Genomic DNA, 19,795 nt, shown 5'->3' with positions numbered 1-19,795 from the left:
TGTCAGGACAAATCGGAGAATACAGACGTAGTTGAGACGCTAACGACCCGAAATGTTCAGTCATACTTCCAGCAACATCACCAGCAAAGGAGTTGTTGGCTGAAATCAATGAAATTCCTCAATGTGTGAAAGAAATGTTTTTTTGGTTTTCAAATGGTTGCAATACAAATTGAACTCCTTGATTGTTGTCTTCCTTTTGTCTTGCGCAGAAAACACAGTAACGTGTGGTGTACCTTAAAGGCCCGAGTTAATTCAGGATGTTAAACATTTCCGCTAAATAAGCTACAGGCAGGGGGCGTGTGAAAATGTTTAAATTGCATGTTAGCTAAATGTAAACAGTAAGTGTTCCTGATCACTTTCCATTTCATTACAAAGAGCAGAAAACTGGACGGGGCGTAATAAAATTGACAATTTTTACTGCTTCATCAAGGTTTTCATTTTGGAGGGCATACAGTGTGTAGTCTAGTTTGTTTGTCCGAATGAATATGTTTCACCAGGTACTGCTTGCGTGTTAATAGCTAAGTGCTTGATGTTTAGATGTTTTACGTATATCTTCCAGTCTTTGTTGGTAATTTTGCTATTTTTTCTTTTATCCTTTTGCATACTATTCCTCTTTATTGATTGAAATTTAGGTAACATACATTACAGATATTCGAGAGATTCAAATACCCAATATAAAATAAAAATTTAATGAAAATAAAGTGTTCCATGGACTCCGTTAAATCTCTCGTGAATGGGGACACTTGGTCGAAAAGGTCTAACAGCTTTTTCAGGCCAGCCATCCTGAATGAAGTTTTTACTGGATTTTCCGCGTTCACACCAGGCAGATACCGGGATGGTACCTAATATACACGTCCCAGGCCGTTTCCTTCCTTCCCCGGATAGTGTACTCGCCGAAGAACGTCATCCTTCATATGTGACTGGCTTAAGGCCATAGATCCCGGTCGTATCCAAAAATACGTATAAATAAATAAATAATCTCTCATGTCATATCAACAAACTATTTGTGGTGGTCCATTTGGAGTTGCCATTTCAGACAAATGTTGAATATAGCACCACGTCCACTCAAGACTAGTTTATACCAAATGTGTTAAACCTCTATTTTCGTACCGTCCATGATCATACCTATTTAACCTGGAAAATATAAACAAGGGATGTTTTAAATGTTGGAGTCAGATGGCAGACACCTTATAAAGTCGTACAGTCTCGTATAAGGAAAAGACCAAACGATATAAATATACAACAGAAATTGAGCAGAAGGGTGTTATTTTTAGAGTGCATATATACTTTAAAATTCTTTTATGTTAAAAATGTAGCAGTGCGTTCAAAGTAGTAAACCCTCTTCAAAATGAAAGCGTGACAAGTTGAAACAATGATTCATGTATAAACTGTTTTAATTTAAAGGATATCTGCTTTAAGCTGTTACATATCGCCTAAGATACAAATGTGAAAAAGTAAGAAAATATTAAAAAAAAAAAGAAGAAGAAGAAGAAGAAGAATACATCAAATATGCGCATCTAGCTTGGACGCCATTGTGGCGACGTTGCCCATTTTTCCACACATTCCGGTCTCTCTTCTCTACTTCTCATTTGACGAAGCAGTATATTAAATCTTATAATCAGGGCCCGGATTTTGTTGACCTAAAATTTTCTAAAAAGTGACCTATAAAATGACACTAAAGTTCCTGTAAAATGACCCTAAAATTCACAAAAGTTGACCTGAAAACTTGTAGTTTTTTAAACGTTTATTTCATTAAAACATTGACATTTTTTGAATATTTATTGGATTTTAATTACCATTTCTCACTCATTTTCAAAAGTTCTGTTTTAGTTAGTTGCAGTCCATTGATCATTTGTGTCTTTGATTAAAAAAAGCAATAATATTAAAACTAAACTTTGATCAATTTAGTAAATAGCTTAGCATTTCATATTTGAATTACAAGTATATAGGTCTATATCCAGTTAAGCAACATATAAACATTTTATAAGCTGTGATACAACAAACTAACTCAGGAACTTTGTAATCGTCAGAAAATTTGGCTCATACCTTATTCAGCATTGCAGTAGATTACTGCAAATATTGTTCCGATTTTATTGAATTAGCAGCCTTAATTATATACGGAGCAGCATCTGTTACAGAAACAACATTGCCATGTTGGACACCTTCATGCCAAAGTAGGGATATCGATTTATCGAAAAGTCTGTATATTCTAAAATGGTTGACAGATTCCAACACTTCACCAGTTAGCAAAAATATTTTGCTAGGTTCGTCGGCTTTCATTGCCCCAACAATAATATTGACTATATAGCGTTCCTTCACATCACTAGTCTGTCTATAGAAACAAAAATTATCTGAGTCCAAAGCTCCTCTCTTATTTTTCTTATTGTGTCCTCGTTACACTTTGGCATGTATTTTTTTTTTTTTTTTTTTTTTTTCATAGATTCGTTTCGTCTGGAATGGAACGACCTGTATGACGTTCCAGGGAATCCCGCAATTTCACATTGTTGAGTTTCCAAAGAGGAATATTTGAAGACACAAAAAACTTCACACAACTCTTTTGAAAACTGAGGATTTGCCTTTACTATTCAAAGCACTCTCCACAAGTAACAACTGCGAACACTTGGTTTTATGTTTGTTTTCAATTGCGCGTAAATGTTTTTCGCTTCTGATATGCTTTTGTACAGTGTCTCTTTTCTCTGCTGCCACTTTTACTTCACATGCCTTGCAAAACAATATTGTACCGTCAGTACTGAAAACATCCTCACCAAATTCGGAAACAATCTGTCTTAAATGAGAAGCTGTAGATGGTTTAGACCTCGGCATTCTACATACTGAAACCATCAATTCACTCTCGAGTTGAAACTAGGAAGCACACTTAAAGAATAAAAGTTCACAAGTGTAGATTGTATACACCAGAATAATAGATAAAAAGCCTGTTTAAAACTTTTGAACGTCTTCTAATCTATTTTTAGTTATTCACGTAGTCATATCCATTGTGGTAAACAACCATCTGCTCTGGCCACTTACGAACCCCCAGCCCTCGTCAACCAGCTACAGCCTAGTATTCACTAACTTGTTAGGAATACAGTTTTTCCACCCCAATAATCAGGAAGCAGGAAAAAAGATAATTTAACTTCGTGTTTTTAAATCCGTAAACAGTTTTAATTTTAAGATTTCCTTATGTAGAAGAAAAAGAATAAAAAGACTATAAGTGACCTAAAAGTTACCTTAAAATATTAAAAATTGACCTGAAACTTCAAAACGGCAAAAAGTGACCAAAAGTTGACCCTAAAAAAATATATTTTTAGAACCAAGTGTTGATGGATAATGTTTTTATTTGAACTTGCCTTGTCCTATGCGTAACAGAAAAAAGTTGACTTGTCAACAAGATCCGGGCCCTGCTTATAATCTAAAGTAGAGTTTGTTTGTTTCCTGGTAAGTTGTTTTCCATGCTACTTTTAATTCCTTTGTTCAACTATTACATACTATAATACGTATGTTTAAAACACAGATCGTTGTAGGCACTAAATAACAGATACCAGTGTCAAATGTCGACGGAATGTACATGTAGAGCGGAAACTTTTCGGAAGCGATTCTATTTACAAGAATAAGTAGAAAATCTATTGTGAAGAAAAGTTAAAATCGGCTTGGTGTAGGATGAACAAAAGTTTGAGATATAACCTTCTCAAAGAAATAAATTTTAATGACTATATTAGCTTTAGTACTGTTAAAATTCAAATAATTCATTATTCGAATTATGGATTCTTCGAATATTAGTTATTCAAATAATGGATAATCATTCGAACAATTGGAATAACGAATAATTATTCGAATAGTGGGTACTCATTCAAACAATTGTTGGAAAAACGAATAATTATTCGAGTAATGGGTACTCATTCGAACAATTGTTGGAATAACAAATAATTGTTGGAATATTGAAAACGAATATTGGGATATTAGAGTATCGGCAGAAAAAAGGATTTGAATGATTTTACAGTACTAATTAGCTGTCATATAGTTAGCAGAAAGCAGTTTGCAGATATTTAGAGAATCTCTTATTTGAAGTCGCTACCAAGACGCACTTTAGAATCTTGAGAATATTTCGAAAGAAGCTTATGATGATACGCAAAAATGAAAAATCGCTTGCACACCTTTAAATTGGAACTATGTGATTGGCTCAGGTATGAATAAATTACTTGAAACTTTTTTTATACTGCTCTCTGGCTCTTTCTAATCTTAACCAGAACCTGAAAACCATGAATGGGGTATTCTCGGTTAATCTATACGGTTAATACTGCGATTGGGAGCAGCTAGCATATGGCTTGAGAATTGGGAAGAATGCTCTTCTCGTAAAATTACTACAAATCATGATTTGAGTGTGCTACAAAATTGCTCGTTGGCACAAAAAGTACTAGAAAAGAAAGAAAAAAAAGTAAACCGTTTAATAATGCATTAAAGGAATTCAATAATCTTTCAGTGTATTTGACATTATTGAATAAATATCCTACTTGATATTTTAAGCATACATAATATAGGCATCGTAGTGAAAATTATTATTGCAGCAACTAGCAACTCCATGAATATTTATCATTTTCATCACTGAAGAACTGATAGGAGTTGTATACCAAGTCTTTGGAGTCCAACTATTTAAGAGCATTGCATCTCAGAAGTATGTTTCTCTATAGGGACAGTAACGCTTAATTTGTTCTTGTTGTTACTTTTTAGAAGTCTTAACACTAATTGTCTAAACTCTTTGATGTATTCAGCTAATTACTGAGAAAATAATGGAAATTTCGAGATGTACAATAAAAGGTGGAAGTAGTTTTCTTTAATTAATTAATTACTATTGTATTGACTTCCTTAATTATTACTAGTTATGTGTTATGCTGCCTAAAGGCTTCATTTTACTTTTGGCGAATCATAAGCACAGCCCTGAATGACATAGCAAAACTTCTCTGAAGTAATATGCGGTGATAATATAGAAAGCAAACTTAAACTTCTGTTCTGTTTCAAGGCTTTTGTTTTCTAGATTACTATGATTTTTTTCCCCACCAAGTTTTTTTTTCAGTGCGTTTTTATTAAATTTTATATAGTTCATTAATTTTATTAGTAGTCAAAGTCAGAGTAAGCTGTTGTTTTTGAAAGCACGTTTAGTGTGTTGCATGCGTAACTATGATATATATATATATGTGTGTGGTTTGTACTGGACCAAATCCCTACACTGATCCTATTATATATATATATATATATATATATATATATATATATATATATATATATATATATATATATATATATATATAAGAAATTTTGTATTGTTTTCAGTGATGCAATCAATGCAAAGGTAATAGAATCTTCTGAAAATACTTATATTTTTTCATTCATTATATTTTTCTAGAAGTTCATTAAGTTTAGAAAATACACAGATTAACTAATATTACCTTTGTCATTGGTTGTGAAATCACGTAAAAAAATTGCAATTTCTCTGATACAATTTCTTGAGTCAATAACTGCAGAATGAGAAGATAAATTACAATAAAGCAGTGATTCTCTGTCACGGAATCATGAATTCTTGTAATCTGTACTGAAAACATTATTTGTATTAACATCATACCATTGTGGGGTGTAATGCCAGGGACTATAAATTATTAGAAAGATACCGTAGTGCAGTTTGCCTTTAAAATTATTTCTTTACTTTCGTAAATTTTGTACGAACAGTAGATGGAAGTACGTGAACGTTCTGTCACTGAGCCGAGCCAACCTTTGGTATATCCCAAACCATCTGAAAGGTGTTGATTAGCATCGTGTCCTTGGATTTTTCGGGGTTTTCCTGTTCCCTACTAGGGTCTTTAATCCACCAATAACATTATTTATGTGTAATCAAACACGATATATTAAACTGCAGCTTTCAATCTTACATAGAATAGACCCTCGTTTACACGGAATATATAGTAATGCTACTACGCATAATGTAAAACGGATATTGGACGTTTATATATATATATATAAAATACGAAAGCCCTTATTCTTATTTTCGTGAATTTAAAGTATAAAACAAAAACAGTTTCATATAACATTTGTGGTATATTTGCCGGCAGAAGTGATATCTTCTCTTAAAGTTAATGAGAACTTCAGAATGGATAAACCAATTGGATTACAACTTTTCGTGACAGTGAAAATGGCTCACCCGTTCCAACGTATTAATAAATGAACAAGGAGGGAGGAGGAGTAATATGCATTTCTGTTGTTAACTGTACAAAAGTTGCTACACTACATATACTGAATGCTATAAAAAGCAATGCTTTTTACTTGTGGTACGAAATATCTTGCAACGTTTGATATATTGTATCAAGAAATGTTTATAACTGTCATTTTTCTGAATAAAAATCAGTAGTATTACTCGTGTATATTCTTCGTTATTATAATGTCTACTGCTCAGTGCCGAAGTTAATTTGTTGTTCGAGTGATATATTTTGTTGCGAAGATAGCCACCACCATTATAGATAAAATATTGGCCATAAATTAATGTGTTTTCTCCATTTCGGAAATTATGGCTTAACTTCGTTTCATGCATATGTGAATATTTATGCCAATACAATCACAATAAGCCAAACTTTTATACAGTTCTTTATAGCAAATAAACTGGAACCTGTTACATAAAACAGCCTTCTAAGTAATGACTTTGGGTAGCGATATACCTCGTTTAAGGTTCATAGGCTATTTTCAGTCAGCCTTTAGAGCGCGAGTCGCACATGCCTTAACCTCCGTCCTTTGAGCAAGTGCTTAATCTCGGGGAAAAAGGAAGTAGTAGTTCACAGTGCCATCTGACCTCTTCATGAACTCTACCAGTCATTTCTTCAGTTTTTGCCGATCTGGTCATTATGGAAGTGGATTATCATAAGTTAAAATGCGATCAATTGTGAATCGCTGTTATCTCAAAATCTCTAGGCCGTTGGGAACGTACTTGGTGTATTAAGATGTGTCTCAAAAACCATGAAATATATTTTTTGCTGCGCCTCGACAGGTCACAGCACGTTCGGGCGTGTTGAGTTAAGTGGGCAGGACCCTCGGCTTTGCAGCGCACCCTTGGTCAGTCTGCTCTGAGCATCAGTAGCGTCAGGATCACTGATTTAGTGCACCTTGTTTTGAGGTAGTTTTTGAAATAATACATTAATATATTAATTACGGAATGAGAGAATCACTGCTCAAACATGAAATTGTATCATGTTGTATGAACTTTCTGACGTGAGTGTACAAGTATAGTTAGTACAGCTTCGGTCTTGTATTACATAGAACCCTGTTGTTGTGTTTTGCAGGACACTGAAACTTCATAGTCCATTTATTGGGAAAAGCTCTGTAACAAAATTGTCACAGTGAGAGAGCACCTTCAACCAATGTCCAATCATCTGTGCATGCACACGTACGGCTGTAACCTAGGAAATCAAGACTAGGGAAGAATGCGAAACCTGTTTCCATTTTGCACACTTTCCCGGACTGCCGCCCCACCTAATGAATGTGTACAGCATGGAAGTAGACATTTGAGTTTTTTGATCAACCACTGTCACCATGAATGCAGTTGTTGCAGCCAATCAGCAGCCATCTGGCTTTTAATTAAACATTTTTTTCCTTCTGTTCATTTTTTTTCGTTCTGTAATGAAGTTTTGCAAGAGGCAGGAGCTCAGGGAAAAAAATTGAAAGGTGAAAAGTTGTTATTGGAGACCTATCTGTAGTCTTTGTACTGTTAAAGAGTGATTTCTTACATTCTCGGCACTCAGTATATTTTATAAAGTTCTGTCATCTGATGAATATTGCAGTTGTTTTGTTTCTTCCCACGTCTGACAAGTGTTTAGAACGCTTTACATGAAATGTTTTCCACTCTTGATTGCATTAGATTTTTTTAAACCTATATTTTGATTTCTCGAATGTAGGATTGTTACAAATTTCATGTAGAGATTAGGTATTAGCTTTATGTTTAAAAAAAAATAACCGTTGCAGAACAGTTTGTTAGCACGTAAACTTTGAACTTAAAAATTCAAAGTGCATAAACTTTCCTTGAAAAAAACTTTTCGAAGCAATTAAAAAATATATTTATTGTTTAAAAATAAATAATAAACTCGAAAATACTATCAGTGCGTTGGAAAAACTTGCTTTTCTCGAATGTTAAGCGTGTACGTGAAAATAGCACTATGTCTAAATAAATTTGTTTAATTAATAAGAGACATACTGAGTTCTCCACTTATTTTTGTTTTTCGCAAGTTTGATTTTTCAAAAAAATAAATCAATTAATTGGGAGATTTACACAGTACGATGTTATTTCTAAGTTAATTTAATATTTCAAGAAATTGATTCTGAATACGTAAATTTATTGTAAATGCTCATTCATTGTATTTTCATCTTTTGTTTTGTAATTTTTAATTAGTGGTAAGTTGAAAAGTTATTCATACATCATTATGTACCTAGTATTAACTCATTCTCATTAAGTGATATAAATTGATGTTTAATTTTACTCTGTATTTCTTCTTTATATCATCGACCACATTCTTTCCATTATTTTAACGGTCCATTCATAGTAATAAAAGTCATTAAGTTCTATTTAAAACTAGTAGTAATGGTACAGTATATTTTTTTCTTTTCTCCGTGGGCTTTTGATAACGTTGGTAATGCTGAACCTTTTTTGAGCTTCAAGATGTGAATATAATAGATCTTAGAATCGAATACACAATAATAAAGAAATAGGGAATTTAAACTTCTTAGTACACTCAATCTATACTGGTTATCCTTAGACTGTATTTCACCAAAGATGAATATTACTTGGTAATAATAAACAGCGACAAAGCATAATAAAGAAAATTCCTTGTGTGATTTTCTTTTTTTCGTAGAAGAGTAATTAACTTTTTCTATTGTGTACCACTACTATTTAACTTCTTAAATGTAGCAGTCAATTCTCATTGTGAATTAGTAGAACGAATTGAGTTGAGAATTAAAAATTATAAAAATCCACGCTTTCTTAAGATTGAGGTTCATATCCTATCTTATCTCCTTCCTTTTGTGTTCTTTTTTAAAAAACTAGTTGAAAGAACTTATCAAATATTAAACTTTTGTAAGGCATAGAATTTTCAATAAGCTATTTCGTTGTTGAATATTTAAGTTAATTGTGACAATTTATTATAAGGATTTACTGTTCAATAATGTAGAAAATAAGTAGAAAGAATCGACAATTTTTTCTACCATTTGAAATGTAAAAACATGCCTTGAAGTTTGTGTCAACCTAAATATTAACTTACATGATTAGTATATCAGATGATGATTTTGCAGATTAAAAAAATGTAATGTTTCTTTCTATATATGGGGTGCGTAAAATAACACCACCAAACTTTGGGAGGTAAATTGTCGAACAAATAAAAGAAAGAAAAAAAAATATGGTAGATGTATAAGTTACCGAAATTTTAATTTGGGAACACACTAGCTCCAAAACAACGTTCCTAACTAAAACGGTCCAAGAAATTCAAAAGGAAAAAAAAGTATAGGATGATATTAATATTCATGTTTCCAAATTACGTAGTACATGCTTTACGGATTTTAGGAGGAGTTGAGTAACTGAAATCTTATAAAACATGTACTACTCCTGATAATGTTTCGAACTACTTTAGCTAAGGTGCCATAGTTTTCGATTAGTGTGCTTCAAAGTCAACTTTTTCATACTACCGCTAGCTTGGAGCCCTGTTGTTATTTTCCTGTATTTTTTCTTCGATTTGATATGAAAAGCTATCAAAGTTCGGTATTTTTTTCGCACTCTATATGTAGATGTACTGTACAATATAAATCATTTTGAAAAAAAATAATACTTCTATTCTCACAAATTTCTGAATACGTGCACAGATTCAATTAATTTTTCAGTAAAGTAAATGTAATTCTACGTACACAATAATACTAAGAAAAAAAAATCATAATTTGAGGATTGACTGTAAATAAAATGTCCCCCCTCTCATTACTATTTATTATTAAGCTCTGTAACATGATAGTAATTGTAGTCATCTTTTCTACTTTTTTTTTTTTTAAAAAAAGAAAAGAATATCCCAATCTATTTTAAGTGTATGTTGCAAGGAATATTCCTTTTATTTATTGGAGAAATTCTATTCATCAGAGTTGACATGAACTTTATAATACTATATATATCTCCTCTACGAACTGTGTTCAAAGAAATTAATTGGTACACATGCACAGCAGGCCTTTCCGTTTTAAATTTCTTTTTAAGGTGAAATAGTAGTCACTGCATGTTGAAAAAGGAAAAGTCGGTCTGATCTTGTGCACGATCGCAGATATTTTGTTGTGGGCGTTTCTGCGCGTTTATCTGCAGTATGTAGCAAGAAGTAGATTCAGGAAAGAAACAGTTGATAACTATTTTTGTCTTTTTCTGTATTGAATAGTTGAATGGTTGTGGAAGGATGTCTGTTTTTTTTAAGTGTGCATGCCCTGGGTATTGAATTACCGCAAAAGAAATTACCATAAGATATTTCTTACTTTGTTATATAAGATGCACTCTTTCAACTATTAGTAAATTCTATTTCATATAGTTTTAAGAAAGAGGGAAAAAATTAAAATCCTAATATATATCAGTTTCATATAAATCAAACTTGTCCTTAATGGAATCTCTTTTTGTGCACTCTAAGTTTCACATATTCATTTTGTTTCCGATTCATCGTTTGATTTACACTATATTTTACTGGTTCATAACCTTTTTATTTATATTTTTGTGCTGTCGTAAGAAAGTACAACAAATGAGCGTTGTCGTACCATTTTGAGGAAAGAAAAAACATCCCTGAATTTTCCAGACCAAGAACTGTCAGTTGCAAGTTTGGTGTCTCGAGCAATTTGATTGTCTAAGAAAGTTGTCGTACCTGAGCTTAACCAGCCAACGTGCATGTGAAAGACGTATTATTCGATGCAGTAAATAAAACACATATGTTAATTCGTGTACTTAAATTATTATTAGAGACAGTCTCCCTAATGTTTTCTTGAACGTTTTAAGCTCTTTTGGTGAGCTTTCTCGTGGCTAAGCAGTTAGCGTACGCGCCTTTTAAGTGGGAGACCCGGATGCGATTCCCGGCTGGAGCTCAGATGGTTCCGATCCCACGTTAAGCTGTAGGTTCATGTCCCATATAGCCTCGCATCTGAACGGGATGCTAAACTCAAAATCAAATCAAGTTCGTTTGGTATTTTTTAAGATTGAAGTAAAAAAAAAGTAACTAATATGTTCATACAAAATACGTATAGTATGCAAAATGTTAGACCCGACAGAATAAATGTTGCACAATCCCAATATTATTATTATTATTCAATAGATTTATATTTAATAGGTTTGAAACTTGGAAACTAGTTTGTTAATTATACTAAAAGTACCAGAAATGTCCTTGGACATACCACATGAAATCTTCCATTTTCAGCGAAACTATTTGATTTGATTTCCATTACTAAATGACATCAGCATATCACTTTTGTTAATATATAATGTATTTCTATTTTATTTTTAATTTCTATATTAGAGTGAAATTTCGTGGAGATACAGAAGAATTTAAAATAAAGGAGAAACTATGATGAGAAGGTAAAGTTAACACCGAAAAGATTAAATTGTGAATAGACTCATTCTACTGCAGGAATCATCATCTCAGTTTTTACTAAGTTGCTGACAACAAATCGCCACCAGAAAGCTGAAAGGTGCTAAGCGCCAAACTGCAAATTTCTCAGGAGATCATAAAAACGAAGGAAATACTAATTAATTACGTATCTTTCATTCTTCTATACAATTCAGTTATCACTGCAGACCTTTCATATTGTCTCCTGCCACTTGTCTCCTTTTTGCCAACATTAAACATGAAATGGGAGGTCAGGATATGCACTTAGTTGAAAATAAAGGGAATGGCGCTTAGCACCTTTCTGCTTTCTGGACGATATCTTGTACCATATCTTGTGCAACAGATTATTCCTCGTGGTAAGTGTTTCTAGTCTTAAAACTCAGACTCATTGTTTCTGGAAAAGATTGTAAAGTGGAAACAAATGGATTTAATTCAGTGTAGTAATTAACAAGATTATGCTTAACAAGGCAGTAAAATTATATGCAAACAGGTTTTGTATAAATGCTGGTTCCATTAATGACAAGTCTCAGTGTACGCTGTGGTAATTAAACTAGGAGAAAACTTCAAAAATTTAAAGTGGTCTGCTTTCTTAACTATATGTAACTCATACTTGAAAAAAAAAAAAAAAAAAAAAAAAAAAAAAAAAAAAACTTAGGGAGATGATTTTCTGGTAACATGGAAGAAAGAAAGAAAAAAAGGAAGTAATAAACATGAGTTGAAAAGCATCTCCTTTCTGAGTTATAATCTGATAAAAATACGAAAAATTAGTTTTTCAAGTGTTCTATCTTTAAAACTATGGAACCAGTTCAATGGTTCAAGTAATTCTACGAACTGTGCTTGTTTTCTGTCTATAATTGATATTCGTTAACGTGTGCTGTATCTACATAACGCGTTTCATAAAACTAAAATAACTGCTAGAAATCCAACATTGATAGTACGAATTTTGGGTATGACGCAGTTCCTGAACATGAATATTTATATAGTAACTATAACATTTCCTCAAGAACTAGAATTTCTCAAACCGCTTGAGCTAAATTTCGTAATTTTCAAGGTAGGGCGCTTGAAAAACTAATTTTTAAAATTTTTGGCGGCCATCACTCTTAAAGAAGTCATTTTTCGGCCTGTGTATAGTATTTTCTTCTTTCAGTTGGTATTAGAACCACCTCCGGAAGTTTGGTGATAGTATTTTTCCGCGAGGCATATATAATATACACGTTGAAAATTATTTGTTTGCTTACAATTTAATGCTCTTTTTCCACATCGAGGCCGTATGAGACTTTATTTATAATTTAGGATCTGAATCAGTGTCCACATCGGGAACTATATACTGATAAATTTAATATTTCGTTTTGCACCAACAAAGTTGCTCGATTTGAAATATTCTTCTGCTATATGATGATGTGAAATAAATTAATCATCTATTTTCGTACTATGTAGAAATTTATTTGAAATATTCGAGACTTTTTTTCCCCGTACCATTTTCTATGTCTGTTCACTACTAGCTAATATATGTTTAGAACATCTGTCAATATTTACGTTTCAGTGTAAAAGTATAGAAATCCACTGTCTTTCTCTTTCTCCTCGAATAATGAATATAGTTCCAGTGTTGCCGAAGGTATGTTAATGTTTTATACGTAAGTACAAGAACAGATTAAAAACTGTTTTCAGTTGAGTAAATCAAGTATGCTACTGGAAATTGCTTAGATGTAAGTACTGGTACACAAAATGTACCTAAGATATGTGTTACAAGGATTTTTAGTTTCTTCGCTAAATTATACGATATATGCCGTGGGTTCCCATTCTTGTAAGTATTCATCATATTTCGCACGATTTTAGTAATGCGAAGTCGAAAGAACAACAGAAAAGAAATATAATAGAACCTCTAAATTGACCATTTTAAGGAATTGCATCAACCTGTTCAATGTACGGCTATTGTACTGATACTGTGTAGGAATTTTACAGTACGTAATTGTTCAGTACATTTTTATTAGAGATTATAATGAAATTGCATTTAAATAATCGTGAAACTGTACATATAGTATCACTGGAAATTAATATATTTACTGTTGATTCATGATTTAATCATGTGTGCTTCAGCTAACAAGCTTTCGCTGTGTTAACAGACATTAGGCCAATTTCTAAAAATAAATGTTCGTTTTTCTCATTGATAAAATAAGTTCAAAATACAATATTCTTCTGTACTAGAGTATTGTAGATAATTTTCTTTATATTACTGTTGTGAGTATAATGGTCTGTTTCATACATATGATCTACTGATTTGAAAACAACTACATTTCGTTTAAAATTGGCCTGGTCTTTAAAGGGCTTTCTTTTGAAGAAATAGCCCGGTATGCCTCGAGCTAAGCAGTAAACATTTTCAGTAAACTTAGAAAGAATAACTGGTAAAAGATAAAGATCTTTTTAAAAAATGCTGGGAAAAACTGTCTCTTCTCCCTCCGTTCTGACCCTTGGTGTAGCATTGACTCAGCTGACGAAGATAGTATTGTGAGAGTTACAGTCCAAGTAGTCACTGATACAACTTACAAGATGATTAATATAGGGAGGTCGGTATTCCATTATATACAGGATGTCTGAAAACAACATTAACATTGCGGGAAATTATTCTTCACTGAAAGTTAGGATAGACTATGTAATGCAAGATCATAATACGAGAACAAAATATCAAATTAAGATCGGATAAAAGACGCTAGTGCTTATTTTCAGCCTACATTTCAATATATCAGTTTATGTGAAACAAGGGAGCAACAGGATTATCCACGAATCATAAGGGTTTTATAAACGAAAAGTGATAAATCAGAAACTGAAAACTGGTACAGATTCCACATGTACTGGTCACATTAATGGAATCTTCGCCCAAATAATCATGTTCTTTTACCGACCTCAATCTGACATTTTGTTCTTGAGTTGTAACTTTTTATTTATTTATTTATTTTTTCGTTCGTCCTAGATTTATACAGACTATAAACCCTAAATGACGCATTTGTGCATCCACGATAGTCTAGGATTTTTTCAGGTTTTCTTGTGAAAAATCATTTCCCAAAGTTCATTGATGCTGTTTTCGAACACCCTGTATATGAGTCTACAGACATGTCATAAGTAAATACACACACCTGTTTATCACCTTTTACCTTTATTGAACTATTCCCACTTGATACAGAAACCAAATGATAACCAAAGAATACAGATTAATATCTTGTCGATCGGTCTTTAGCTTGAAGCAAAGTCTTAACTGTTGAGGCATAGAATTAATGAGTTCCATGATTTTGGTCTGGGCGATTTTTGTTTGTTCTTCACGCAAACATTGGAAAAGTTCTTCATGGGAAGCAGATTTTTAGGCATGCCGTCTGATGACACGATCGAGAATAGCCCCAATATGTTCAATTGGATTTATATTCGAGGATGGACTGACTCATGGCAGTTTTTGGATGCTAGGTTTGGGTGTTTTTGGCAGTATGGCAAGGAACGTAGTCTTCCATAAACAGAGTTGTTTTAAATGGCAACTCATTGGAAAATATTCTCTACAAAATCAATTATCCAGCACTGTTGAGTATGCCAACACATTACAGCAACTCGGAATATCCATAGCTCTAAAACTACATGTTTGACCGTTGATTGTAAGTGGTCCAAGTGCAGTTCTTAAAGGGGTTGTCTCCAGCAGACCTGTGTCTCCCTTGGATGAAAATTGGGAAAATATGGACTGATCAGAGAAAATTACCTGGAACCAAAAGTTAATTCGTGCCGCACCATGTTTGTTGCCCACTGTTTTGCCCACATTGCAACTCTCTTGTAATAGTTTACTTAATGCAGATGTATGACAGTTGTAATCCGGCTCACTTTGAAATGTTCTGTCACGCCTGCAGACTTGCACTTCGGATTTTGTTTCATACACCTTTCGATATCCCTTAACTGGCGTTGCGTTGGGCCTGATTGGGCAGAAAATAGACTAACATTTTCCTTTTGATGTCTTTTAAAGTGGGTAATAACCCGATTGTTGGTGAATAATGGAATCTGGAGGTTTCGGGAAATTTGTCTTTGGTTTGCATCCAAAGCGCGTTGTCCTACTATCTGTTCACGTTTGAAATCACTGAACTCTTGGGTCGCGGCATCGTTGTTTCTCTTGTGCAATCTTCATGCTGTTCACACCTGATAACAATCAAATTGCGATCATTAATGACTCCATATCATTACATTTCATTATAACGCAGATTATTATACTTATGATATGTTTCTGTCTGCTCGGACTGAAAGTTAGAACAACTTAAGGAGGTGGTCAACTGCAGAGGTTCTATTATAAAAGATTATAGCTAGTATCTAGGATATAGTGGAGGATTTGTACCAAGTATGACGAATCGCAACAGTTGAAATAATACAAGGAAAATGGAGTCGTATGTGAACAAAGTTATTTAATTAGTTGAACTTCACTATTCAGTAATTCAAAATAAAAGTAATTCAGTTTTGTCAAGAAAAATGTTTATCCTGTCACTACTATTGCTACTTTACTATTTTTATTATAAACAAAGAAAAAGAAAACTACTGTCGTGCAGTAGAAAAATTGCGATGTATAACTTTGAATTTATACCTAAGTACTCGGCAACAGTGGTAATTTTAATTACACGTGCATCCATTCATAATGCTTAATGATACCCACGTTAAGTTTCAAGGAAATTATATTTCGTAGAATTATTCTTGTTATTAAAGAAAAGAGCAATTACAACAGAACTTGACAGACCTAGGTTATTTTGCCTTGAAAACACTGACAAATGTAATTGCAATTTTCGAGTGAGCAACCAAAAAGAAATTATGTTCTTCGTGTAAATTGCTATAGAGAGTAGTTTCCCAGTATGCAACAGATAAGTTAGCAAATTTAGGTTTATTTTGGAAACGCTGTATTATTTCCTTTCTTCACTTTTAACATGTTAATGAAGTGGGAATCGGAAAGAGCGGTATCTTAATTTCCTTCTACGGCAATTTTTAAATGGTGATGCAATTATGATGTTGCAGAACTCGGTATCTATTATAATATGCAACTCAGAAACGACGAACGTAACTCATAATAATTTTAGTTCATTCATCTAATTTATATAGGAAAATAGAATTAATTGAAACGATCTCATTAGAATTGAAGGCAGCAACTCAAGTCTTACTAATTAAATACTTAGCATTAAATTGTCAAATATTTAACGTTTCCTGTGTTTTGAATAATAATAATAAGAATAATAAAATAAACTCTTGCACTAAACGCAGAGGTGCATTTTGTTATAATCTAGACATCATCATCGTTAACGACGACATTGTTAAATCTGAATGTTGTTACAGCCTTTGGTCTGACTTAAAATAATTAATTTGAAACAATACAGTTTTAATTAAATCTTTAAATAGTTCGAAACTGGCAAATTACCGGCACAGCTTAACAACCAATAGCGCAAGTAGAAGTATTGATTAGCGTCAAATAGTCAAAGGATTGCGCAGGTAGCCACGTCTGTTAGCGTAACGCATATACGAAATGAAATGAAATCTTTGTCCCATGATTATGCCGGCTAGGCTAAAGGAGACAGTGATGATGAGAAATAAATGAAATTGTGGAATGATAAAAATGGGAGGAAACGAAAGAACCCCGAGAAAACCCATGCATACGATATTTGTCCACCACAAAGCTCATTTGGCGCGAGCTGGGATCGAACCAAGGATCCTATGTACCAGAGGTGAACGCTCTACCACTGAGCCACCGCGGGTCCCTTGACGCACAGACCAACTTGGCCGTTTATTATTACCATAATAATGTATTCACTGTATAATACAATTACTACATGAGATGTGACTAATCTAAATTCGTCTGACTTCATTCACAGACAAATAATCATGTCCTATCGGTGGCCTTTATTAAGAGATTTCACTCTACGACGTACAATAATCATGTACGCGAAATAACACACACTAAAACTAAAATATTTCTAGAATTACGATACTTGAATCAATGGCTGTTCTTGAGCGAAGTTACATCGTTAAGAATTACAAGTTTATCAGTAAAAGGTAACTGAAGAAAACTTAACTAATATCCTAATTTTTGTTTATAAGAATTAGAACATGCTGAGAGAAGTTTTTTTCCTCTTAGCTTGTCGAGATAAAATTGTAATTTTTACCGATTTGACTACTATGCTTGAATATAAAAATCGGAACTGTAAAAAAGAATAACTAAGATCTGCATCTGAAGATATGGAACCTCAATTGAGGTGATGGAATACGCCTACCAATTAAAATGATCTTGCAGGTGTGGTCTTCTGGTAAACATGTGAAGTATTATTGTCATTATTATTATTAAAAATATATACTGTTTACGTAAATAACTGAGGCAAATTTATAAGGAAAGAAAACAGTCGAATTGTGAAACCTATAGAATAACTTGAGTATTTTGTGCCTGCGAAATAAATTTCAAGAGAAAAGAATAAATATTCTTCCATTTGTAATTGCTCCCAGTGGGGGTTATCTGAATTAGCCATGAATCTTCTGATTCCTGTGCATATGCAGAACATACAAATATGCGATATTATTAATTGAACTATTTGCATGTTTATAACACACTGGTTTTAAGGCAGACGGTGTCTAAGTCCTTGATCTTGTTTAAGCTGTAAACAAAGGTTCAAGGAAGCCTGTGTTCGACTATCTATATACAAAAAAAGTTATTCAGTGTTACTTAATGAAATTGAATAAACTCTAAATTATTTAATTTATAAACTACGGTAAAGTACATAATTATAGGATTAATCAGTAAAAAGTTACTTCTACAGGTTTTTATTATTGTATATAGCAAATCAACTATGATGTCATGTCGTTCAATGATGTGCTAAACAATGAAGTATATTTCGAAAATAACTACACAACGCAAACGACACTTTTTAATAACTATATATGGATGCCATTGCCTTTGTTTTAGTAACTGCAAATGGATAGCTGATGTGTATTTTCCAATGTATTCAGTTTTCTCTGTTTTACAAATGCAATTAAGGAATGTATAATACAAATTTCTGCTTTTATATGCTGTGAAGGAAAAAATTAATTATATGGATAGGTTACAAACCTAGCAAAGAAAAAGGAAAGTTTGTCACAGACGGATTCAAAAGAAGAAAAGAAATGAACAGGAGTCACGAAAGATCACTCAGGTTAAAAAGATATTTCAAGTTGCAACAATTATAATGTGAAAAAAAAAAAAAAAAAAAATGGAGTTTACGAAGTGACGTGTGTTGGGAGAAGAGTTAAAATGGAATGATAGAATGCCGAAACAGGATAAAGGAGAATGTATAATGATTCACATTAATATTCGGACAGAACATTTTTTAAAACGTTATTGGGTTTTAGTATACTTACCTATAAAGTTGAGTGAAATGCTGACCTACTATGTTCAGCTGTATATAATATGTTACCTTGAAGGTTCATTTAAATTTGACGCCCTGGCATAGCTACATAGCTAGTACAAAATTTATTTTTGCATCTCACTTTAATATTTGGACAGTTGTGTTTGTTTTGTTTATAAACAGAAAGTAAACAACTCTTTCACTTGTATTTCCTGGCTTACAGCGTTAGTTCTTCTGTAGCCAGAGTGGCTAATGCAATGATTGCAAATAGTAGTCAGGGAAATTGAAGTGGGCCGAATACAACGTTTGAGCAATGCAAAGGCAGTTGGTTATATTTCACCATGCTAAGACGCTCTTATAGGAAAATTTACCAACTGCTTAACACAAGTAAAAATACATGTTTGACATAGTGCGGAGATTAGAGAAGATAAAAACGAATCAGTGCCTCACAAAGGTCTACCCAAAAAACTGAGTGAATGTAACAAACGTAAATTGATTCTCAAAGTAAAAGATAATCCAAGAATAAATGTGCCTAAATTAACAGTAGAGCTTCTGGGAGAAACAGGGAAAAGACAAATCCTAAAACTGCGTAGTGTGTGAAGACGGGAAAAGTATAATGGTAAAATAGCTACAAAGAAACCATTTATTAGCCAAATTAACAAATATAAAGATACTTGAATTTGCCAAAGCTTTCGCAGAATGGGAAGATATGTTATTTGCCGACGAATCAAAATTCAATCAGATGGGTCTGATGATAATAGTTTGGCGACAAACAAAGCTAAATATCAAAAG

At 32.9% G+C, this 19,795-nt stretch overlaps 1 protein-coding gene across 2 annotated transcripts in view; it reads left to right on the top strand.

Moving 5' to 3' along the window:
- Positions 1-18,991, top strand: part of alph (protein phosphatase alphabet) — a 123,512-nt gene extending 104,521 nt beyond the window's left edge. For both annotated transcript variants that reach the window (XM_081730347.1, XM_081730345.1), the window contains one exon: positions 7,317-18,991. In XM_081730347.1, the coding sequence (XP_081586473.1) occupies positions 7,317-7,334 (18 nt within the window). In that variant the 3' untranslated portion in view covers positions 7,335-18,991. The remainder of the gene's footprint in view (positions 1-7,316) is intronic.
- The last annotated feature ends 804 nt before the right edge of the window (positions 18,992-19,795 follow it).

This window comes from Thermobia domestica, chromosome 11 (genome assembly GCF_964235325.1).
Source record: "Thermobia domestica chromosome 11, izTheDome1.hap1.1, whole genome shotgun sequence".
Lineage (NCBI taxonomy): Eukaryota > Metazoa > Arthropoda > Insecta > Zygentoma > Lepismatidae > Thermobia > Thermobia domestica.
Note: the sequence above shows the minus strand (reverse complement) of the source record. Positions and strands in the feature narration are given on the sequence as shown.